General features: G+C 38.8%; 2 protein-coding genes across 11 annotated transcripts in view; one reads left to right on the top strand and one right to left on the bottom strand.

The window, feature by feature from the left end:
* Nucleotides 1–5,369, top strand: part of SPON1 (spondin 1) — a 357,717-nt gene extending 352,348 nt beyond the window's left edge. For both annotated transcript variants that reach the window (XM_086339887.1, XM_086339886.1), the window contains exons 15-16: nucleotides 924–1,187; nucleotides 2,690–5,369. In XM_086339887.1, coding sequence (XP_086196013.1) covers nucleotides 924–1,187; nucleotides 2,690–2,853 — 428 coding nt within the window. In that variant the 3' untranslated portion in view covers nucleotides 2,854–5,369. The remainder of the gene's footprint in view (nucleotides 1–923; nucleotides 1,188–2,689) is intronic.
* RRAS2 (RAS related 2) overlaps nucleotides 4,559–25,101 on the bottom strand; it is a 145,850-nt gene continuing 125,307 nt past the window's right edge. For 4 of the 9 annotated variants that reach the window (XM_086339894.1, XM_086339891.1, XM_086339892.1 and 1 more), the window contains 2 exons: nucleotides 20,635–20,753; nucleotides 17,330–18,862 (listed from right to left, as the gene is read on the bottom strand). In XM_086339894.1, coding sequence (XP_086196020.1) covers nucleotides 18,667–18,862; nucleotides 20,635–20,753 — 315 coding nt within the window. In that variant the 3' untranslated portion in view covers nucleotides 17,330–18,666. Of the gene's footprint in view, nucleotides 5,354–17,329; nucleotides 18,863–20,634; nucleotides 20,754–25,101 lie in introns of those variants that run through there. The other 5 variants (XM_086339889.1, XM_086339897.1, XM_086339896.1 and 2 more) reach the window with 3 other exon arrangements.

Genomic DNA, 25,101 nt, shown 5'->3' with positions numbered 1-25,101 from the left:
GGGCCCAGTGAATGGAGAGAGAAGAAAAAGAACATTTATGGAACACTCACTGTGGGCCAGGAACTGGGCTGAGAGTATTATTACTTCACTCAATTCTCACAACCTAATAAGAAAAATATTGTTATCCCTATGTTGTAGATGGGAAAGCTACCAGAGCTCCCACAGGGAGAGAAGGGCAGACCATGAACAAAATGAGTTCTTCCTAGATCCAGCCAGCCTGGCCCCCACTTTGCAGAGATAGTGCAATTTGGAATCAACTGCCTCCCTAGAAGACATCCTGAGAATCACTCAGAGGTGTTAGCTTTCCTCCATGTGTGTGAGATGCTGGCTTAATGAGAATTGGCTGGATCTGTTATCATGATAAGCCATGACACCACTTGCTCCTTCCCTATTGAATTTTCTGTCTCTGACTCCTGTGTTTTGATGATCACCATAAGACCCAGGATGATGTGAGAACAAGAGACGCTATCTGGCTCTTACTGCAAAAGTCACAGTGTCCTTAGGATTAGTCCACAGGGGTAAATGGCACAGTGAGCTGTGCCTTCCATCAGGGAATCAGGGTCCTTGGCTGTGGAAAGCTGGTGTGTGCCACCTGAGGCTAATTTGACAACATTCTAGAAGCTTAGAGAGAGCAAAAGGCTCTGAGCTAATCTTTAAAGTCCCTCCAAAAGCCTTTTCAAATCATAAAGGGGGCACAGTATGTGGGTTTCAGTTGGGGCACAAATTCTGCATCCACTGCTTACCAACCATGTGGACTGGATAGTCAGTCTGTCCCCTGGAGCCTCAGTTTCTTCCATAAAAATGGGGTAGCAGTACCTGCTTTGCATTTTCCAGAGGCTTGTGTTGAGATGTTAAAGAACAGTTAAGTATACAGATCTTGTTTCAGACGTGAGATACACTCATGCCCATCTGTGTCTTGCCAGCCATTGACTGTGAGCTCACAGAGTGGTCCCAGTGGTCGGAATGTAACAAGTCATGTGGGAAAGGACACATGATTCGAACCCGCATGATCCAAATGGAGCCTCAGTTTGGAGGCGCACCCTGCCCAGAGACTGTACAGCGGAAGAAGTGCCGCATCCGGAAATGCCTCCGAAATCCATCCATCCAGAACCTGCGCTGGAGGGAGGCCCGAGAGAGCCGGAGGAGTGAACAGCTGAGGGAGGAGTCGGACGGGGACCAGTTTCCAGGTACTGCCCCCAAGTATGGGCTGGCGTTCAGGGAGATGTCAAAGCAGTATGGGTCTTGTAGGAGTCTGCTAGTAAAAGAAGGGTGTTTCTAGGGAGCAGGCATTGTTACTGCAAAGGCATGGAGATACCCAAGAACAAGATACGTTCAAATGGTAAGTGGGCTCTAGAAGAACACACAGTATTCTGTGTGGGGAGGCAGGAAACCAGGCTGCAGACAGAGGACAGGGACCAGAACAGGAAAGGTCTACTGGCTGCTGAGGACTTGATCCTGCAGGTGAAGGTTTCAAGTAACAGACTGACTTTAACAGGCCTGTGTTGAGTGGTCTGGAGGTGGCAAAAACGGAAGCACGAAGACTGGTTTAAATTTTCTCTGTAGACAAGGAGAAAGCTTATGTGTCCCCCTCCTTCAGTATAACTTAAGGAGTTCCAAAACTAAAAAAAAAAATCCCACTTAGGGCTTCACTGCTGAATAAGCTGGTCCCAGCCAAGAGTGCAATATCAGCAAAACAATGAAACAATAGCTGGGAATAGCTTTTTGTCTAATATCATTTCCATAGTCTAATATAAATATAAAATCAATAGCAAGTAATAAGTCATTAGCAAAACAAAAAAGTTGAGAAATGTGCATTAAAATGACATATGACATAACATCTATTTAGAATGCATTCCAGTATCAAATGACAAACTTCAACAATGCAAAGACCGCAATCATCTTCACACCAACCTAATATACACAGTGCTTTTTTTTTTTTTTTAATTAAGATCTAACCTAATCTTGGGGGTCAGGGAAGTTTTCTTTGAGAAAGGCAAGTCTGTTTACGTGGGAAAATAATCAATTATACCTGAGTTTACTTGATACTGGGGAAGCTAAGTATTTGGGACAGCAAAGCACTAGAGGAAGTGGTTACTTGCTCCTTGGCTGGTTGCTGCATTAATGAGCCACTACAAAACAAATGAAATTTACAGGATTCTGTAGGGTAGTTACTTGGATTGACTTAGCTGGATGACTCCTGCGGGGTTTAGCTTAGGCTTATTTGAGTGGCTGCTGTCAGGTGGTGGCTCAGGTAGGGCTGGCAAGTCTAGAAGGGTCTCGCCTGTGTTTCTGGGGCCTCTCTCCACGTGGTCTCCCCAGCAGATAGCCACACTTGCTTACACAGTGGTGGAAAAGGTTCCCAAGGGCTTTTTTTCAAGCCATGCTTGCTCTTGTCCCATTGGCCAAAAGCAAGTCATACAGCCAAACCCAGATTCTAGGGGTGGAGGAGACTCTGCTCCTTGATGGGGAAGAGCTGCAAAGTATTAATGGACCATTTTAATAGTCAATCAGCTATGAGCTAACATATGTGATAAGAACTCTAATAACTTAATGAGAACTCAACAAAGTATTACATACAGAGCAGAGAAGTCCAGACAACTACCTAGGTTTGACAGTTGTTTACTAGAGTTCAGTCTCCTGTTCTTCCCGCCATGTCTGCTGGCCTAATCAGGCCTTCTCACGCTTTCAGGCTGCAGGATGCGCCCTTGGACAGCCTGGTCAGAATGCACCAAACTGTGCGGAGGAGGGATCCAGGAACGCTACATGACTGTGAAGAAGAGGTTCAAAAGCTCCCAGTTTACCAGCTGCAAAGACAAGAAGGAGATCAGAGCGTGCAACGTCCATCCGTGTTAACCAGGGTACACGTGTCCCAGGGCTGCACTCTAGACCCCGAGAGGCACCAATGGCTGGATCGTTTGTTTGCTTGTTTAAGGCAGTTTAAATTGTGTACACTAGTTTTCATTTCTGCAGGGGGGTCCGCCCAGTAGTCCTGTGGATGCTACGGCCACCCTTCTGTACACTTCTTGGTGGGCACAGACTGGGGGTGGGGGCATGGGGCTCCCTCATCCTTAGCCGGCCCTCCTCCAGCACAAGTGAGTAGTGCCAGTCACCTGTGCTGAACAGAACGTGTCCCTCTCAAGCATCCACCTGGGTGGCAGGACAGAGACCCTGGCTTCCCCAACATGGAGAGGCAGCTGTGCCCGCAGCTGACCCTGTGCATCGGTGCCAGGGCGCAGCAGCAGGGAGACTTTCCTGATTGGGTGGGAATGAGAGCAGAGTCCCCTCATTCTTGCCTGTGGCCTGCTTGCTCTTGCAGCAAACTACTGTTTGCTTGTCTCTTCTCATTTAGTGGAACTTTAGGGTCCCTTGTTGAGTCTCCTCAGTCATCAACAGTTCTTGGGGAAACAGCTGGCAAACATGAAGAGAAGCACTGATGTTGGGTGGCTTTTCTTCTTTCACTGAGAAATTCTGAATCCAGTATCTCAACCCCTGATACTCCAAAGGAAAAAAATGATGGCTGCTTTTTTAAAAAAATATAACCAGTTCTTACACCTGAGGTAAAACATACTGAGTCTAGAAATTATTATTCCCTTCTTTTGGGTTTTTTTTTTTGGATATAATTCTCTTAGGAAGCCAGCCTTAGGAACCTTGTGATCCTAGATCCTTACTAGAACCACAGCAGCAAAATTGGCCTCTAGAGCAGTCCTAGGCTTGAGTTTTTTTAAACCTTCCAACACAGACTTTTAAATCAGCAAACCAGTTTCTAACAAGAAAACCTTTTTTTCAGTTATGCAAACATTCTGCCGAGTTTGTCTGCAGTCCACCAAGCCATTCCTTCAACAAAAATACTATCTTAGAACTTGAAAGGGTTTTTATAGTCATAAAATTTTATATGTAGAGAGAAAAAGTGTTTCAGAGACCAAGACAAATCCAGGGAGAAAGGAATGTCACAGAATCAAGTTAGCAGAAAAATCTGGTGGGAAGTCAAACGTACATACATCAGCCCTCCGCACCAAGGGTCTGGTCCTCTGACACCACCACAGGGAGGGTCATGGTTTTCCGTTCCCTTCCACACACACAACCACACCAAATTCAGGGAGACTGACTACCAAGGATTAGTGTAAAAGGACGTTTTACCAACTTGAGTCCATCAGCAGTTTCTACTCACTCATTTACTGTTAAAATCACTGTTCTGCTCTTGTTGCAGGCCTTCTTTATCGTGCTTAATCCAAATATGTACCATGGATGAGATGCATACAATGCTTTGAATACACTACTTTAAGAATTTGCATTGAATACTTCAGGATATTCCAAACACAACATTATATATATATATATATATATATATATATGCTACAGCCTTGAATCTGTACTAACTACGAGAGAGACTATTCAATAAAAAACTCATTGGGTCTGTCTTTTGTGTTTTAAACTAATTCAGTGTTCAGAAGGTTGGGTCTTTTTTTTTTTTTTTTTTTTACAATTGTTATCCATTTCAGTCATACTCAGTAAGAGATATGCCTTTTGCACCCTCATTCTGGAGGGACCACTATTCCATTGCTGAGCTTTCTGGGGGTCTGAATTGTTTCCAACATTATTTTTTTAATCCTTCAAGTGAACTGCTTTCTCCTCCCTTGTACAAAGCAGTACAAAATATAAATAAATAAGAGGTTTAATTTCTATTTGCACAAAAGAAAAAGCCCTGATATAGAATCTGCTTGCTTTTCCAACATTACTCTCAGCTATCTAAATGCATCCTTCCTCCCAACCCATGAAAATCAAAGTTCCACAGAGTGGCAATTTCTAAGGACAAGCAACCCTAGTATCTCATGTTCTTGTTTGGTCCTGTTTGGGTAAATTTTAATCCAAATTTTGGAGACTTAAAACCAGGCAACTGGTTAATGAATAAGAATGGGTAACATGTTTCTTGTTACGTAAGTGTTAACTCTTTTTTGTTTGCACAAGGGGGAATTTATACAAAACGTCAAATCTCTTTCTTACCAAAGTCTTGTGTTAGGTGGTTTACAGTTTTTCTGGTTAACCAATCTTTTGGAAATAAAGACTTTTTACTACAAAATAAAATTTGTTTGGACTTCCACTTGAGATAGTAAACATATCATAAGACACCCAGTAAAAACTGCCATACAAAGAACAACTATAATTGTGTGTATTTTTATCAAGGCCAAACCACTCAGACTTCAATTTACATCCACATTTTAAAATGAAAATAAGATCAGAGATATATTCCCCAATCAGACATGGGGTCACTCACCTGTCACCTTGCTGATGCATTATTTGAAGATACTCTGTTGTAACAAATAAAAATAAATCCTGGGCTTCTTCAGACCCAGAACTGAAAAAAAATTAAATGATGTTGTGCTGTTTTTAATTGGGACTTTGTATATTAAACATGTTTTAGACATAGTCAAGGTCTCTGTACTTATTCCAGGAAGTAAGGATATACTATACATTCTCACATGACCACAATTCTCCAATCCAGGTCAAGTCCACAGCTAAAATGTCAAGACACAAAAATCTGCAATGTCAAATTACTTCTGTGACCTAACAAACAGCCCACATGTTTCAGTTTAAAGGATTAAATATTAAACTGTACTAGGACTGTGCAGTCGGCCCCCTTTCCCCGCAGTTAAATATTTATGTCCTTAAGAAAGGGACAGTACATTCCAAATACAATTATAAACATAAAAGTGTGATCTCCAATTACAACACAGCATCAAGGAAGGCAGACATTCTACTCTTTGGTGCTATTAATTTTCATAACTGAATTATTCAGTTTTTCATCTTACTTAAAATAGGGAGACTGAATGAAAATAAAATAGTCCTTTCTGAAAAAGAGATGCTGTAACAAACTATAAATAGCAGCTGAATGCTAACAAGCATGAAGATATTTTTTTAATTTAAATCCTTTGAAATCTGTGAGCAAAAGATGTGTACTAAAATGTCAAATTTAAATAATGGCATCCTTGCTTTAGACACACTATCAAGTGTGCTCTGTTGGGCAGAGAAAGCAGCCTGGGTTCAAACCACTGTGTTATTTTACCTTGTCTGGCCTCAGGCTTGGTAACAAGCTTTCTTACACCAAAGGATTTCTCTGCCCACCTCCACAATTTGCCAGTTTCCATCCTGAGACCGAGTCCTGATGGTATCCTGGCAGGAGAGTCACTGAACGCCAGTTTTACCCCACCAGTCCCCTCGCTCCCTTGTACACCAAGAAATGCCTGCCTTGTGTTGAAGCTGGCTTGAGCTGTATTTCTATCACTTAGGACTGAAAATGCCCTGGAAAAAAAATACAGATGCAAAACTTTCACCCAGCTATCATCGGAGAAAAATGCAGTCCCAGACTTTTCACTCCACGTAATGTCCTAACAGGAGATAGCATTCATTATCACTTTCTCATATTGCTCTAAATTCTTCATAAATCTCAGAATATGTCCTTACCTTCTTCCTGGCTTTACAACTTACTGCTAACAGTTCTCATATTTTAATGGTACTCCTATTTAAGGTAATAATTTTCATAGTTTAAAAGTGTTCTGTGTTTAGACAGTTTACTTTAAATATTAAGAATTTTAAGTATTAGAAGGGACAGGGACCAACATCTTATTCAAGACTACAACACTGAGAGTTTATAAGAGTCTCTTTTGGCTAGTGTAAGCATGTAACTCCTACAGGGTGATCTTAACCTGGAAGTTACCAACCCATGTAAGAACTCAGATGGGCCACTCATGAAAAATCCCTGGTTCTCCTGCTCCTCACACACTGCATTAGTGCCACTCCCAGAGAGACTGCAGCCTGAAAACATCCACAAACTGACCATTATCATCCTACAACGAAAGACAAATTAAAAGCATTCAGAAACTTTTAATTTGACATTGCCACAATAGCCCAGAGGATGATTATTTTTCTAACAGTTCATATTTTGTATTCTATTTAGTACACTGTATCCAGGACAGTGGAGATTAAAAAAAAAACTGCTTTTAAACTGGCCTTCACCTCAGTCTGAGAAGCACTGCCCTAAGCCATCCTCACTCATCAGTCAGAAAGGAATGCCGCCCGCAAACCAGAAGCTTCTCAATCTCGCAAGGCTTACGTACGCAAATGGGAATATCTACTTCTAAGACATGCACACCTACATGTCTATGACTGAGTGCCCTGCACTGGCTCATTTTCTTATTCCTCCAACATCCTATCCTATCAAGCAAGACAGCTGCCCCACCACCCTCTGATTCTGCCACAAAATTTCTCCGAATGGTAACCTTAGCTTCCTTCCTCCACTTCCTTTTCCTCCAATCACACTACAACCAGATGACCAAAATGAATCTCTCAAACTCACCAGCAATCTCTAAACACGTAGCGCTGCTCCTCATTCCCCAATCCGTGCACAGCACCCAAAGCTCTTTACTACCCTCAACTTCCCTGACAAGTCTCCTGAGTCTTTCCAATTATGGGCTACTTCTCTTGGCTTTCTTCTGCCTTTTAATTTCCTAAATGTTCGTTTCCCCAAAAAATTTTACCCTGGATGTTCTCTCAAACACACTTTCTGCCTCAATTCACTCCTACCTCACGATAGATCAATTCCAAATCTGCAGCTTTTAGTTCCAGCCTCTTCTTGCACACATCAATCCCTATTCCTCTGTGCCTCCTGGACTAACTCTGTATGTACGTGCCACAGTCACCACATATTCTGTCTTCTAACTAGGAGGCTATCTGTGCCCCTTGTTCATTCATCAAATGGTTTTCAGCACATGCCAGGCAGCATGGGTAAAGCAGTAAACCCAACAGGTACAGTTCTGCCCTCACAGAACTTATGATATTAAGTTATACATGGTGGGTACGTATCATGAAGTAAATACAGGGCAGTGTGATACTAGAATGAGGTGGTCCAAGAGGGCTCTCTAAGGTGGCATCTAAGCCATGAGCAAGAGTGAAACAGCTAATTCCAGCAGTCGAGTGAAGCAAGTGATTTGGAAAACACTCGGCATGTTCTAGGGTGTGAGAAAGCAAGTCAGCTTGAATGTAAGTGAGAAGCAGGAAGATGACAGATCCTGCAAAAGATTTCCTTGTACACTATGGGAAGGGATTCAAATGCTACTTCAAGTGCACTGAGAGGATGGCAGATTTTAAGCAGCAGTGTAACATTAAATTTATAGTCTAAAAAAGATCCCTTTGGCTGCACTGACAGAAAGGCTGTGTCGGGGCAAGATGGAAATAAAGACTACTTCACAGGCCACTGCAATAACATGGGTGCGAGACCAGAGAGGCTCGGAGAAAGTGGCAGAACAGACAGAAAAAGAATAGATTCCATGACTCCAATAACTTCTTACCTGACTACCCCTCCTTAAATCCACACTTCATCATCCTTACTATACAAGACCGGATGCAGGCAATCCCTGTTCAGAATGCCCGGTGGTTCCCCATTATATACAAAAGGGCCACTATATTTAAAGCCCTCCACAACCCAAGCCCAATCTACTCCATCATTCTTTCCCAATTGCATTAAAATCCTTTTAGATTAAGGTTCCAATCCCAGAACACACCCTGTGTGCTGCCAACTCTGTGCTTCTGCCTGGGCTTTTCCCCAGCCTTTCCACATCTCACTCTACTCCTCTCTTGCCACCCCAAAGCCTAACAATCTATCAAGCTCCAGCAAAAACATCACTTCTAATTAAGAAGCTAGGCTCCCTCTGATTTTCTAGGAGGAATATAAAATCATCACTTCTGCTGGATTTGACAACTTTTGCACACTCCTCACACTCTGCCTTAAGTCTACAGTCTTGACATTTGTTTTTGTCACTCTTTATCTTCCCCTACTAGACACTGAGTAATTTGTAGGAAGGAAATCTATCCATTCCCCAGAACACCCAATGAAGTCTTGCACAGAAAATCTATGTTCAAATTAAAGTGCCTTTAGAAGCCACAAGGAGACGGCAGGAGGGACACTTTCATGACATAATCAAATCCCATGCCCACAAGGTGGGTGGCCCACAAATTAGAAAAAAAAATTGTATCACAGAAGTTCTCCCACGAGAGAGAGGCTCTCCGTCCTAAGGGTCTCGCATCAGGAGGAGGAATTCCCAAAGCATTTACCTTTGAAGCCCAGAGGGGCTTGAGTGCAGGAGGTCTGCGGGGCTGGAGGAAACAGAGACTTCACTCCTGCAGGACACATATAAGGTTTCATGTACACTGGGACCCAGCACAAAGCAGTAACTCCACAGGAGCTGGAGATCCACTGGGACTCATGGTGGGGCAGGAAGGCAAGCTCCAGTGGCAGAAGCCCCAGAGAATACTGACAGGCGTGAGCTCTCCTGATGGTCACCATTTTGGCATCAAGACCTGGCCCTACTCAGGTTCATGTCTCAGGCCAGACAACCAGCAGGACAGGAACACAGCCCCACCCATCAGCAGACAGGGTGCCTCAAGCCACACTGAGCTCACAGCCACCTATAAGCACACCCCTTAACGTGGCCCTGTCCACCAGAGGGACAAGACCCAGCTCCAACCACCAGTGGGCAGGCAGCAGTCCTTCTCACCAGGAAGCCTGCACAAGGCCCCGGACCAACCTCACCCACCAGCAGGCAGACACCAGAAGGAAGAGGAGCTATGAGCCTCCAGCCAGCGGAAAGGAGACCACAAACACAGAAACTAAGACAAAATGAGACAACGGAGAAATATATTCCAGACGAAGAAACAAGATACAACCCCACAAGAACAACCAAAGTGGAGATAGGCAACCTAAGTGAAAAATAATTTAGAGTAAAGGCAGTAAAGACAATCCAAGATCTTAAAAAAGAATGAGCGCAAAGAAGTTACAAGGGATGTTTAATAAAGAGCTGGAAGATTTAAAAAACAGAGATGAACACCACAATAACTGGAATGAAAAATACACTTGAAGGAATCAATGGTAGAATAACTGAGGTAGAAAAATGAGTAAGTGAGCTGGAAGATAAGAGTGGCAGAAATTACTGCCACAGAACACGAAAAAGAAAAAAGAATGAAAAGAAACTACAACAGTCCCAGAGACCTCAGGGACAAAATTAAATGCACCAACATTCACGTTACAGGGGTCCCAGAAGCAAGAGAGAGAGGAAGGGCCTGAGAAATACTTGAATAGATTATAGTAAAAAACTTCCTAACATGAGAGAAGAAATACTCAAGTCCAAGAAGTGCAAAGAGTCCCATACAAGATAAAACTCAAGGAGGAACATGCCAAGACACACATTAATCAAACACAAAAATTAAAGACAAAGAAAAAATATTAAAAGCAACAAGGGAAAAGCAACAAATAACACACAAGGGAACCCCCATAAGGCTATCAGCTGATTTTTCAGCAGAAACTCTACAGGTCAGACAGGATGGCTCGATATATTTAAAGAGATGAAAGGCAAAAAACTACAACCAAGAATACTCTACCCAGCAAGGCTCTTGTTCAGATTCAACAGAGAATCAAAAGTTTCACAGATAAGCAAAAGCTTAAAGAATTTAGCACCACTAGACCAGCACTACAGCAAATGCTAAAGAAACTCCTCTATGTGAAAAATAAAAATTTTCATTTCTAGAATCAAGAAAATTATGAATGGGGAATCTCAAAAAGTTAAAAAATCATTCACACACAAATAATGGATTCAAAACCAGCAATCATGAGGAAAAAACAGTACAAAGTTAGGACACTGAAAATACATTTGAAATTAAGAGATGAGCAACTTGTAACAATCTTGTTCATATATAAACTGCTACATCAAAACCTCATGGGAACCACCAAAAAAAAACCTACAATAGATACAAACCAAAGAAAAGGCAATCTAAACACATCACTAAAGATAGCCATCAAATCATAAGAAAAAGAGGAAGGGAAGAAAAAGATCTTCAAAAACAAATCAAAAACAGTTAACAAAATGGTAATAAGAACCTTCATATCATATGCAAATGGATTAAATGCTCCAATCAAAAGATACATATTGGCTGAATAGATACACAAAAATAAATCCATATATATGCTGTCTATAAGAGACCCACTTCAGGTCTAGCAACACATACAGACCGAGTGAGCAGATAGAAAAAGATATTCCATGCACACGGATATCAAAAGAAAGCTGGAGTGGCAAAACTCATTTCAGAAAAATAGACTTTAAAGGGTGTTGCAACAGACAAGGAAGGATACCTGAGACAAACAATAATGAAACACTTCAATCCAACAAAACATATGGGATGCAGCAAAAGCAGTTCTAAGAAGGAGATTTAGAGCAGTACAATCTTACCTCAGGAAAAAAGAGAAACCTCAAACAACCTAATCTTACACCTAAAGCAACTAGAGAAAGAGGAAAAAACAAAACCCAACTTTAGTAGAAGGAAAGAAATCATAAAGATCAGAACAGAAATAAATGAAATAAAGACAAAGAAAAAAATAGCAAAGATCAATGAAACTAAAAGCTGGTTCTTTGAGAAGATAAATCAAATTGATAACTTTTAGCCAGATTTATCAAGGAAAAAAAGGCAGAGGACTCAAAATCAATAAAATTAGAAATGAAAAAAGTTACAAGTGACACCACAGAAACACAAAGCATCAAAAGAGACAACTACAACTATATGCCAATATAAGAGACAACCGAGAAGAAATAGCCAAATTCTTAGAAAGGTACATTCTTCCAAGATTGAACCAGGAAGAAACGGAAACTATGAACAGACCTATCTCAAGTACTGAGATTGAAAACGTGATTTAAAAACTTTTCAACAAACAAAAATCCAGGATCAGATGGCTTCACAGGTGAATTCTAACATTTAGAAAAGAATTAAAACCTACCCTTCTGAAACTCTTTCAAAACTTGCAGAGGAAGGAATAGTCCCAAACTCATTCTATGAGGCCACCATCACCCTGATAACAAAACCAGACAAGGATGCCACAAAAAAAAAAAAAAAAAATCATAGACCAATATCATTGATGAACATAGATGCAAAAATACTCAATGAAATACTGTCAGATAGACCAATACAATACTGTAAAGCATTATTCTTCAATTAAAAATAAATGAATTTTTTAAAAAAAGAAATACTGGCAAACCGAATCCAACAATACATTAAAACAATCCTACATCATGATCAAGTGAGATTTATCCCAGGGATGCAAGGATTTTTCGTATCTTCAAACCAGTGTGATACATTAACAAATTGAAGAATAAAAACCATATGATCATCTCAAGAGATTCAGAGAAAGCTTTTGAAAAAATATCTATTTAGGATAAAAACTCTCTAAGAAAGTGGGCACAGAGAGAACCTACCTTAATATTACAAACACCATATATGACAAACTCATAGCTAACATCATACTCAATGTTCAAAAGTTGAAAGCATTTCCTCTAAGATTAGGAACAAGACAAGGATTCAACTCTCAACATTTTTATTAAACATAGGTTTGGAAGTCCTACCCACAGCAATCAAAGAAAAAAAAAAGAAATAAAAGGAATCCAAATTGGAAAAGAAGTAAAAACGGTCACTATTTGCAGATGACATGATACTATATGCAAAAAATCCTAAAGAGGCTACCAGAAGACAGTGAGAACGTGTCACAAATTCAGTCAAGTTGCATGACACAAAATTAATACACAGAAATCTGCTGCATTTGTAATACACTAACTATGAAAGATCAGAAAGAGAAACGAAGGAAAGACCTTATACTCTGGAAACTGAAAGATGTTGATGAAAGAAATCAAAGATGACACAAACAGATGGAAAGATACCATGTTCCTGGATTGGAAAAAGCAATACTGTCAAAATGAGTATACTACCAAAGGTAATCTACAGATTCAACACAATCCCTATCAAATTACCAATGGCATTCTCCACAGAACTAAAATGAAAAAAAATTTAAATTTGTATGAAGACATAAAAAACCCAAATATTTATGGAGACACAAAAACCCCCAAAGTTTTAAATGTGTATGGAGATACAAAAAAACCCAATCTTGAGAAAGAAAAGGGGAACTGGAGGAAATCAGGCTCCCTGACTTTTGACTATACTACAAAGCTGCAGTCATCAAAACAGTATGACACTGGCACAAAAACAGAAATATAGATCAATGGAACTGAACAAAACGCCCAGAAATAAATCCATGCATCTACTGTCAATTGATCTATGACAAAGGCAAGAATAGACAATGAAGAAAAAGAGTCTCTTCAACAAGTGGTGCTGAGAAAACTGGACAGCTACACATGAAAGAATTAAATTAGAACATTCTCTAATACCATATACAAAAATAAACTCAAAATGGATCAAAACCTAAATGTAAGGCTAGACACTATAAAACTCAGAGAAAAACATAGGCAGAACACCTTTTGACAAATGACAGCAATTTATTTTTTGATCCACCTCCAAAATGAAAATAAAAACAAAAACAAATGGGACCAAATTAAAAGTGTCTGCATAGCAAAAGAAACCATATACAAAATGGAAAGACAACCAAAAGAATGAGAGAAAACATTTACAAAGTGACTGACAAGGGATTAATCTCCAAAATATATAAACAGCTCATGCGGCTCATGTCAAAAAACAATGCAATCAAAAAATGGGCATATCTAAATAGATATTTCTCCAAAGAAGACATACAGAGGGACAAAAGCACATGAAGAGATGCTCAACATCACCAATTATTAGAGAAATGCAAATCAAATGAAGTATCACCCCACATCAGTTCAGAATGGCCATCATCAAAAAGTGTACAAACAATAAATGCTGGACAGGGTATAGAGAAAAGGGAACCTTATACTACTGTTGGGAATGTAAACTGATACAATCACTTCAGAAAACAGTATGGAGGTTCCTTAAAAAAACTAAAAGTAGAACTATCATATGATCCAGCAATCCCAATCCCACTCCTGGGTACAGGTTTAGAGAAAACCATAATCAAAAGAGATACATGTATCCCAATGTTCACTGCAGCAATATTTACAAGCCAAGACATGGAAGCAACCTGTGTGTCCATCAACAGCTGAATGGATAAAGAAGATGGGGTACATATATATTGTATATATGTACAATGGAATATTACTCAGCCATAAAAAGAATGAAATAAAGCCATCTTCAGCAACATGGATGGGCCCAGAGATATCATACTAAGTGAAGTAAATCAGACAAAAGACAAATATCGTATCACTCATGCAGAACCCAATTTTTTTTAATGATACAAATGAACTTATTTACAAAACAGAAGCAAACTTACAGATTTCAAAAACAAACTAATAGTTATCAAAGGAGAAACACAGGTGGGATAAATCAGGAGCCTGGGATGAACATACACACATTACTATATTTAAGACAGATAACCAACAAGGACCTATTGTACAGCACTGGGAACTCTACTCAATACTGATAACCGGTGTGAGAAAAGAATCTAAAAAAGAATGAATATATGTAAAATTGAATGGCTTCACTATATAGCTGAAAGTAACACATCATTGTAAATCAACTATAATAAAAATTTTTTTAATTAAAATGCCTTTTTTTATTCCCCTAAAAGTACTTTGAAACTTCATAAGCAGTCACTGGTTAAGTACCCATAAGTGTTCAAGTGATACAAAAACCTATCGCTTTATAATCCTCTCCTATTTACCTGTCAGTTATTTGTTCAATGGCATCACTGTGTATAGGAATGGGAAAAATAAATAAACAAACAAGTGGTGATGAAAAGCTAGAAGAGGAACAAATTAGAACTCAAGTATATACAACTTTGTTACACTGAATTTTAATAGTCAAAGGATAAAGTAAAAGACCAATCTATGTTACAAAACTCCGAAGCTCTAAATACAGGGAATCCTCAATGTAAGAGGTGTGTCAATAGACCATAATGTCCAACTACAGATCATTGTAAAGCCCCAAGCAAACAATATAGGGAGAAAATTCCTAGGGCAGAAACTCATGACTGTTAATTCAGGAAATCCTGTTTGAAAGAATTTCTACACACTTAAGAGCTTCTAAAGTTGGGAATATAATCTCAAATGTTAAATGTGTTAAGAGAGCAGGACTGGCAAACCATGGGCCACAGATCATATCCACTCTGCCATCTGTACAGAATGATTTTTACAATTTTAAATGAATTTTTTGAAAAAAATAAAAAATTAATATTTCGTGACAAATGAAAATGATATGAAGTACAAATTTCAGTGTCCACAAATGAGGTTTCATTGGAACACAGCCACATTCTTTCATTTATAGATTGCTTATGGCTGCTTTGGTGCTGCAGTGGCAGGCAGGGTTGAGTGTCTGGGACAAACACCACATGGCTTGCAAACCCCACAGTGATATTTACTAACTGATGCTTCACAGATAAAGTCTGCCAGCCTCCTGGCTAGAGAGGGAAAAGAATGACCACACAGACAAGCACTATTCACACCATGAAACTGGTCACTCTTTGTGAGAAGATTTCAAGTCATAGATTTATGGCTACAAGGCACCTCTGATTATATGATGGAAATAAAATGGGAAAGACCTCATCTTTCAGTGATGGAATAGCATGAACCAAATATTACCCTCCTACCTTAAACAATCAGAAAACCTGAGTAAATATGTGAAAGAACTGTTTTCAAACATACACCAGGCAGCACAGGACCACAATCCCTGATGGAAGGGAAACAAATAAACTAAGTCTTAAGATTATCCTGGCTTTCTGCCTAGAGGCACATTCCAGACTGCAGAGGGGGTAGGGGATTCCAAGCAGGGCACAAATGTTTCCCTGAGCTGAAAAGACAGACACTAGAGATCAGGAAGTTTGAAGCAGCTGAAAGCTGCAGGACAAGCTGGAGGGGAGAGAGAAAAAAAAGAGCTCCAAAAATATGCAGAAGGTCAACGAGGCTTTGTTAAATATTAATATTTGCATGTATAAGGTGAAACTCGAGGAGGCTAGGGAAAGAATGACCCAGGAGCTGGGTCAAGAGCTCATGTGTAGCTAGGAACTGTCTGACTTCCCACAAGCTAAATTGGAGAGTCTTCACTGATTGTACAGAGCACTCAGTAGAGACCCCACAAGGGCCACACCTTAGTCGTGGAGCTAAACTATCCTGGAAAAAAAGCTACTTGAGACTGCATGAAGCTTAAAAACAAGACTTGAAAGGATCAAACTGAACTACACATAGATTAACCAGCGACCAGGACAAAGCCCAACAATCTTTAATGAAGGCAACAAAATCTAGGCACCCAACAACATAAAATCCATAATGTCCAGCATCTAATAAAAACTTAACAGACATGCGAAGAAGCAGGAAAATGAGACCATAACTAGAGGAAAAAACCAGTGAACAGAAAGAGATTCAAAAATTAAAAAGATGATCAGTGGACAAGGATATCACACAGCTATTATAACTATGTTCAACTATTCAAAGCAGCCTTTCTCAATCAGGGTTCTGCAAGAGAATTAAGCACTACAAAAAAGTTATTTGAGGGATTATTTTCTCAGTTATCTCAAGAATGGTACACAGCTAGAACCATTCCAGATGCACAGAAGAGAAGTTAATTCACTACATACAACAGGCAAGGCATTAGACTCAATTCTCTAGGAACTCAGCTGAGAGGGGCTGGATAAGAAAAGTACATAAACATAATGAGGAAAGAAACAGAAGATATATTTAAACAAACAAACAAAAAGCAGGTCTACAGAAGGAGGAAAACTGTAAGGTCTGAAATGAAAAATTCATTGGATGGGATTGACAGCAGATTGAACAACTGCAGAAGAAAAGGTTAGGGAACTTGAATATATAGGAGTAAAAGGCATCCAAGTGAAGCACAGAGAGGAAAAAAAAAAGTAAATTGAGATAATCAAATTTAACGTCCAGGCTGCTTTGCTACCAAGCATTTACTCAGAATAAAATAAAGACTTCCCACTAAATACAAATGTTGTATAGATAGTCTCTTACTATCTGAAGCTACAAATGATAAATTAAAAAAAATTCCCCAACTTGAAAGTATTAACAAGGATATGAGATAGTACTATAGCATCAAAACCCACAGAATAAATGCTGTAGTAATTTTAATAGGCATTCAAACAAATTTGTGTGCTTTGCTTCTTCAGAGAGGGTGTATGTGATGTATTCACCCTCCTCTCTTCTCTACAGTTGAGCATCTATCAGGAGCACTTCACAGAAAAAATTTAAGAAACAATGACTTAAGAAAATATTCAGGAAATCACCAGAACACTAAAACACAAGATTCCAAGTTCACCTGCTAAATAACCAGTACTGATCTTAGATTCAAATCTAAGGGAAACGGCACAGAACTACAAATAAGTTTCCTCCAACAAACCACCAAAATAACAAGTCATTCAAGCATCATCTTGTGATAACAGATCAATTTTAATTCTAGCACCTGAAGCTATACAAGGGTACGCTTTATAAACTTCATGAAACTGTTGTACACATTCAATAAAGTGACAACTGTGCAATACCACTTAGTATCTCAAAATCAGGAACAAACTTTTGAATTGTTTAAACACAATCCACAGAATTAAAAAACAAAGTCAGAAGTCATCCACAGTTACACTACTTGTCAGTTAAAAGTTTTACCACTTACTACTTGATAGGACAGTCAATATCTAGTAGGGGATATTGGAAGTGATTTCAGATTCTCATCCTGTTGTACTCTATTGGGAAGGTTTCTTAAGTAGCTATGTGACTGGCCAGAGGTGGGTACAACCAGGACCAGAACAGCACGTAGGATTCTACCACAGTTTTTGTAGTTTTCACTTTTTTTTTTTTCTCTTTGTCAGTTAAAAGTGAACAGTGAGAATTAAATACTTATCTTTACATATACACAAGGTATGCTGTGAAAGCATATTTGCTTACAAACATATAAAAATACTTGTTAACTAGTTTGATAAGAAAATAATGTATAAAAGTATATAGCAAAACATTAATCATCTCTGACCCTGGAAAGATCAATTCCATATTTTATATTACAAACAAAAACAGTTTCAGTTTTTTGAATCCCTTATCCAGAAATACGTGAAAAGGAAGACAGACAGAAATTATTTATTTTCACTCTCAACATGGCTGTGAAAAAGAGTTAAATTAAAATGCCAAGAACAGTGAAATGCCTAAGTCCAGAATGAGTCCAAATATTTGGCTACACAGAATATTATCTTTAAGAGTAGGAGTAATAGCAAAGGCTTTACACGCAGTTTTTAACCTATAAATACAATAGGCATTTTGGTATTTTGGCCACTGGAAAACAAAGGCTATAGCATCAGGAAAGGTCTGAGATGTCTCACGTTTGTGGATTCAATTCAGTGTATTTAAGGTTAACTAAAGTTGACATCAAAATTTTTAGAGATAGGCAAAAATTCACATTTTAAAAAACTCCCTATGTTTTTCTATTTAGAGTAACAGTAGGCAATAAGATTCCAGAAGTTAAAAGTTATTTCACAACCGATGACTTCAGCTTGGCAAACAGCTTAGATTCCAAAACTGATTCATCCCTATTAAAAGTAAGCTTTAAAAAAAAAAAAGAATGTGTCTGTGTATATAGATATACATTTTAAAGGAATCAGATAATCTTTGAAGCAGCCTTAGTGTTTCCATTAAATCTGTCTTGAAATGACCATTGGATTAGCTTCATGGAAAGGATTAGCCAGCTTCTTGGTCTAAGGCTACCACGGTGATCATTTATCTAAGGCTAGAAAGGTACCAACGTGATGTAAACTGTAAGGAGAGGAGGAGAAGATGAGGGCTTTCCTGGCAGTTGGTAGCTAAAATTCAAGGGATTCTTAGAAAATGACACAATGGCAGCCTTTCTTGTCTTTTTCTTTCCGTGTTGGTTCTGGTGAAGGAGGACATTCCTGCTCTTGAAATTTCCTGTAAGACAGAAAAATCTACAGATAATTGTCTTTTTGGTAATATATTGCTACAAATGCAGGTTACTGTTGGACCAATCTGGTTTTCGTGCATATGCATGTCGGTGTTAAGTTTCAACAAGGGAATCAAAGCCAATCATTGGGGGCAGGGATACACAAATGCATAAGCAAACCTGTCTGAGCTTCATTTATGGGCAAGTCTTCAATTAGATGAGACGCTGAACTCAACAAGGTCTAAGTTCCCTTCCCAGTTTGAAATTCCATGACTCCAAGGTATCCTTAGGAAGGAACACCTATCACTAGAGTATCTGCCCTTATGAGGTATGCCATTCCTATCTCGGTTCTGCCACTTTGTAGCTACAAGTCTGTATTAGAGAAGTTAGTTTCCTCTCTGAGCTGTGTTATTTTAGGAGGGATAATAAAACCCTACCTATCACAGTTTGCTATAAGGATTGAAGATTTTTGTTTATGTTCAAACATCTAACAGTCTCTGGCACAAAAAAAAGTCTCCTATACCCCTTCCTCACTCCTGGCTGACCAATATACATGGATCAATTCTAAGAACCGAAACCAAGGACAAAATATCTCAAAAAAAGCAATAAAAATTTTTTTAAAAGCACTGGTTCATACGGTAAAATACACATCAAATTTATCATCTTAACCATTCTTAAGTGTACAGGGCAGTGGCTTTACATATATTCACAATGTCGTACATCACTATTCACTTCTCAAATTTTTTCCAACTTGAGAAACTGAAACTCTACATTCCTTAAAAAAACAACAGAATTTGGGTTTTAACAAATTACTAAAAAAACAAAAAGACAACCTTCACCTCTTTCCCAACCCACAAAGACAATGTCTTAAAAAGGGGCTTAAAAAAAAAAAGTACAATAGAAGCCCATAGCTCAGATGTCAATTCACCTTAGATGTACAACTAACAGGAACTAGGTCCATATACTTGTCAAACTAACCAGCAGAGAAACCAGATCTAAGAAAAGAGGGTGAAGTAGGGGCCAAACCAGCAAACTAACCAAACCCTGCCCATTAAACCAACGCACTCTGTTCTCACACACACAAACTCCAGCCTATCACACTCACCACCTCAAGCTTCCTGGAACCCATTAACACTTTCTGAATCATAGGGGCCCCCTAGGCCAGCTTACAGAAAGCCTCTATGAAGTGTGGATATCATACTTTGTGTCCGGTGGGACTGTTGAATCCTTAAGGCCTGGTTTCCTTGTAGCCGGGCGGGGGCGGAATGGGTGAGAAGCTAAGAGCACACACAGGCTCTGGAATCAGAGACCTAGATTTAAGCCCCAGCTCTGCCATCCTAATATGCTCCAATCATTTAACCTCTCTGTGCCTGTTTTCTCATCTCAGAGTGCGGGCACTGTTGGGTGGTGGTGGTGAACTGCAGTAATACACACAAAGCACTTACTTAGCACAGGATCTGACAAAGGTCACCATTCAAGGGTGAGCTGCTGTCCTCACTACCTTCACACCACCTCTGCCTTTGGAAGCTGCACTGATTCTTTTCAAAATCTATGTGTACTCTACTTCAACACAATAAAATTAGGCTTTTTGGAAACAACTAGAATATGCACATAATTAAAGTTTTTAACATACTATGTCAAAAATGATTCCAAGAATCACTCCTACAATTTCCTCCTTCTTACTAAAAACATGTAATGGTGATTTTTTTCCCCCAGTTAATTATTTTAAAAAGCACAGCATGACTACCCATCAAATTCAATATATTCAAACAAACTTCCGGTATGTGTTCTGCTTACCTTATAACCCGGACAAGTTCATGGAAAGCTTGATCTACATTCATTCTAATCTTTGCTGACGCCTCCATGTATGTTACCTTAAGTTGCCGTGCTAACTGCTGTCCTTCTTCCTGTGTTACCTGAAATTCCAAGAGTTGTGTTTGAGGTACAGTATTAACAATTAAATCTGCTCTATCTACCGTTTGGCCACCAACTGCACTGTTAATCCAGCCAGAGACCAAGTTTGTCTGTCGTAAGATGAACCAAGAGACTTAACAGCTTAACACATACTGCTGAAGCCCAGCTCTGCAGAAAAACTCAGAACACGACAGAGGCAAGATGTTAGCCCAGTGATTACTCAAAAGTATTCAACACAACAGTGATAAGTACTGGGAAGTATACAAAGTGATATGAGAGTCTATAACCCTTCTGGGCAGGTCAGGAAAAGCCTCCCTGAAGAAGTGATACTCAGGTTAGAAACTAAACAAAGGCTATGGAGTTGAGTCAAGGTAAAGAAGTATCCCTCTTATATGCAGAATCCAAAAAGAAATGATACAAATGAACTTATTTACAGAACAGAAACACTCACAGAGTTAGAGAACAAACTCATTATAATTGCAAGGCCTTGGGAGAGGATGAGGGAAAGGGATTGTTAGGTAATTGGGGATGGACATACACACGCTGCTATATTTAGAATGGATAACCAACCAAATCCTACTATACAGCACATGGAACTCTGCTCAACATTATGTGGCAGCCAGATGGGAGGGGAGTTTGGGGAGAATGGATACATGTACATGTATGGCTGAGTCCCCTCACTGTCCACCTCAAACTATCACAACATGGTTAATCAGCTACACCCCAGTATAAAATTAAGAGTTAAAATAAAGTATCCTTGACAAAGGAAATAGCAGGTGTGAAGATGCTCCAAGTTCCAGGAATTGAAAAAGCCTAGAATGGCTAGAATACAGCAAGTCAAGAGAGAACATAGCAAGAGGGGAACCTGGAGAGCAGGGCGAGCATCAAGAAGCCATGATCCTCTTCCCATTTGCACTCCCCAGGACCTGGTACATGGAAGACTCCCAATAAACACGTGGGGGAAAAAACAATGACAAGGACCACACACCCTCATGATGACTTCCTTACACGAGGCAATGAAGGAAGGTAAGCATGGAAGGGTGGCTTTGCTGATGACACATAAATGCCAGGTCAGAATAAGAAAATGCTAATTTAATGTAAGTAAATGTCCTGTATGTGTTTTAAATGTAGAGGGCTGAAATATTATTATTATTGATATTTTACAGTTATATGGTGGGGCTGAAAATATATATATTTTTTTAAAAAAGACTTTCACTGCTGCCATTACCACACACACAAAAAAATAATAAATACAGGTGAGAAAATTATAGATGAGCAAAAAGGAAAAAATAGAAAATTTAGGAACCTCTCATCCATACAGAACCACATTCTTCTCATCTTTTTTCAAGGATATAGATTTTTCTCTGCAAAAACAGAATCATAATTTTTGTACCTTTATCTTAGACCCTGGAATTATGCTAAATCCACTGATCTAGGTGTTTTTTGTTTTTATTTATGTAAATGCCACAGACTCTTTTTACATAAGTAATCATGCCATGTGTTAATAAATCTGTTTTTTGTTGCTTTCTTTCTAATGTGGATGCATTTTCACTCTTTTTCTGACCCTTCCGTATTGCCTGGAACCTCAAAGACGACAGGGGAAGGGGATACTTTTGTTTCTGATCTTAGGCACAAAGCATTTAGTCTTCCAGCATTAAATAAGCTGTATTGTTTTCACAATTCCATTTTATCATCTTGGTTGGCTAATGAACTCGGTATGTATTATGTTGGGAGAAGGCAATGGCATCCCACTCCAGTACTGTTGCCTGGAAAATCCCATGGATGGAGGAGCCTGGTAGGCTGCAGTCCATGGGGTTGCACAGAGTCGGACACGACTGAAGCGACTTAGCAGCAGCATGTATTATGTTATTTTTATAACTGCTTCAGTTTATATTATACATGTTTCACTTCTGTCTAATTCAAATGGAATGTCAATCCATGTATAGTTTAAGACTCTTTTAACAGTATGTTTCTTCCTCCTGATAAGTTTTATTATTACCACCTACACTATTTTTGTTTTAAACATCCCATTATGTTTTAAGGAGATTTAAGTAACAATAATAAAAGTAATTTATATTTACCCACATAAATGGGTAAAGGTGTTCTTCATTTCTTTGTATAGATCTAGATTTCCATTTGGTACAGTTTTCCTCTTTTTCCATTTCTTTTAACGTAAGTCTGCTGGTAATAAATTCTTTCCATTTTTGTATATCTGGGAGAAGTCTTTACTTCACCTTTGCTTTTGAAATAAATTTTTAGATATTAACTTCTAGGTGAGTTTGCCACTCTGGCTGATTAGAATATGAATTATTCCTGGCCCTACTTCAGCTCAAAGTATTGTTCCAACCATTCCTTTCATGTAGCTTGTTCTCCTAATTTAATATTACATTCACAAAAGTTAGCACCTTCAGTGAAATATCATTAGGCTATTATATTACCATGTATATATCTAACAATTACTTTATAACAGATTATACCCTGTTGTATTTCAAAAGAGTGGCAGGCAGGTTCTACACAGCACTGGTATATGTAAGTTTAACAGTTTTAAAATTTACTCTGCCCCTCCTTCACAACAGTACATGTACCATAAGGCCTATGGTTTGAAATATAAATCAATCAAATTAAACAAGCAATTAACAATGAGTAAGAAGCCAAGTATGAAAAGAAAGCTTTAAAGAGCCACCAATTCAGAAAGGAAAATTCCTTTTTAAGAAAAGTTGACATGAAATTCCTTCCTACAAAAAGAGCCTCATGTTAAAAATTCTGTTCCTTCTTCCTGGGATGTCCTCCTTTCTCTCCCAACTCTATCTATACTAATTCATTTCATACTAATAATTCAAGACTTGAGCAATCAAAAACTTTCTGTTGTTTTTACAGTATCCCAGAATGACCATCACATTCTTTAATGACTAGCAAAAAAAAGTCAACATACTACAATTTTCGGTTTTGTCTTTTCATTCTCCCAGCATTATGCCATTTTTAGCTAAGTTGTAAGGTCTACTTGCCTTTGTACACCCAGAGCCTAGAAGAGCACATAGCAGTTATTCAATAAATATATGTTAAGGAAATAGAGCATGACCAAATACTTATGCCTCTCTTCTTTTACTTTGAAGTAAGGTAAAAATAAATATTTGAGACATGTCAATCTCAATAAATTACTTTCTTTACTGATACAGGTAATTTGATTGTGGGAGGGAAATACACATCCTTAAGAATATTGCTCTTTCTGCTCAATTACTCCTCAGAAAGCTACCTTGCCCTCTCCCACCAACACAATATATTCAGCTGGAGGGAAACAGGAAAATGACCCAACTTTATACAATTAAGAAAAATTAATAAATTAATAAGTGTAGATGATTAAAAAAAAAAAATCCCACTGCTAAGACTGTTTATGTGCTTCATTTGTTTGTTTGTTAGCACGGTCTCACATCAATCTTCCAGGAACTGAGGTCAGCAAAGTTCACACACACGTTTCTGGTCAAGACATCTCTAACCACATATAGTGCTGCTTCTGAGCTTACTGAGCATACTTTTAGTTAAGAAGTAAAAACAGCCACAAAAGCAAAAAGATGACAAAAAGAACACCATATGGAACAAAGCCAAAACACTGTGAAGCCAAAAATCAACAAAAAACTGAAAGCCACATAAACAAGGATTTCCTGGAGGTTCCCCAACCAGGGAATTTTATAAAGATGCCAAATCCTATGCCTGGTTTTGGTAGATCTGAGTGCTACCCAGAAATATTTCATTTTAAACAGCCAAGGTGAACCCGATGCAAGAAATTCAGGTTTATACTTGGAAACCTCCAGTGAAACTCAGTTCAAAGGCACAGATGAATCTTAGTGGAAATCCACAACAATACAAGTTTATCTAACACCATGTATTTTTAAATCAAGAAGAGCAAAATGGGAATGATGAGAGCAATTTTATTAAACAAATGGGGTTTAATAGAAATAGACTACAACATCTGCAATACTTAGGGTTGTACTGAGTTTACAATACAACCTAAGTTTACAGAAGCAAAATTTGTTTTTCAAAAATATCTATTATGTAGTCATTTTAATACCACATCTTGATTCACTGATACCTTGATTCATTCCTTCAGCAACTTTGTTCTATGTGCTAAGGATAAAATATGAACAAAACAAAGTGGTCAAAACTGAGAAGCCCTCATGGTGCTTACAAACCTTTTAGATGCAGACAAGGCAGCAACACGTATAGCCAGAAGAGACCCTTACTCGACTGTTGTGGGGAGGAGCCTGTTTTCCCTGGGAGGATGCAGGGGCACTCTGTGGTCAAGGTACCGACAGACAGGTGGAGCGGGGATAAGCACACTGAGGTAATACATTG

This window comes from Bos grunniens, chromosome 15 (assembly GCF_055505025.1).
Source record: "Bos grunniens cultivar Pamir isolate PY7600 chromosome 15, Bosgru_T2T1.0, whole genome shotgun sequence".
Lineage (NCBI taxonomy): Eukaryota > Metazoa > Chordata > Mammalia > Artiodactyla > Bovidae > Bos > Bos grunniens.
This window is presented reverse-complemented; position numbering and strand designations above follow the sequence as displayed.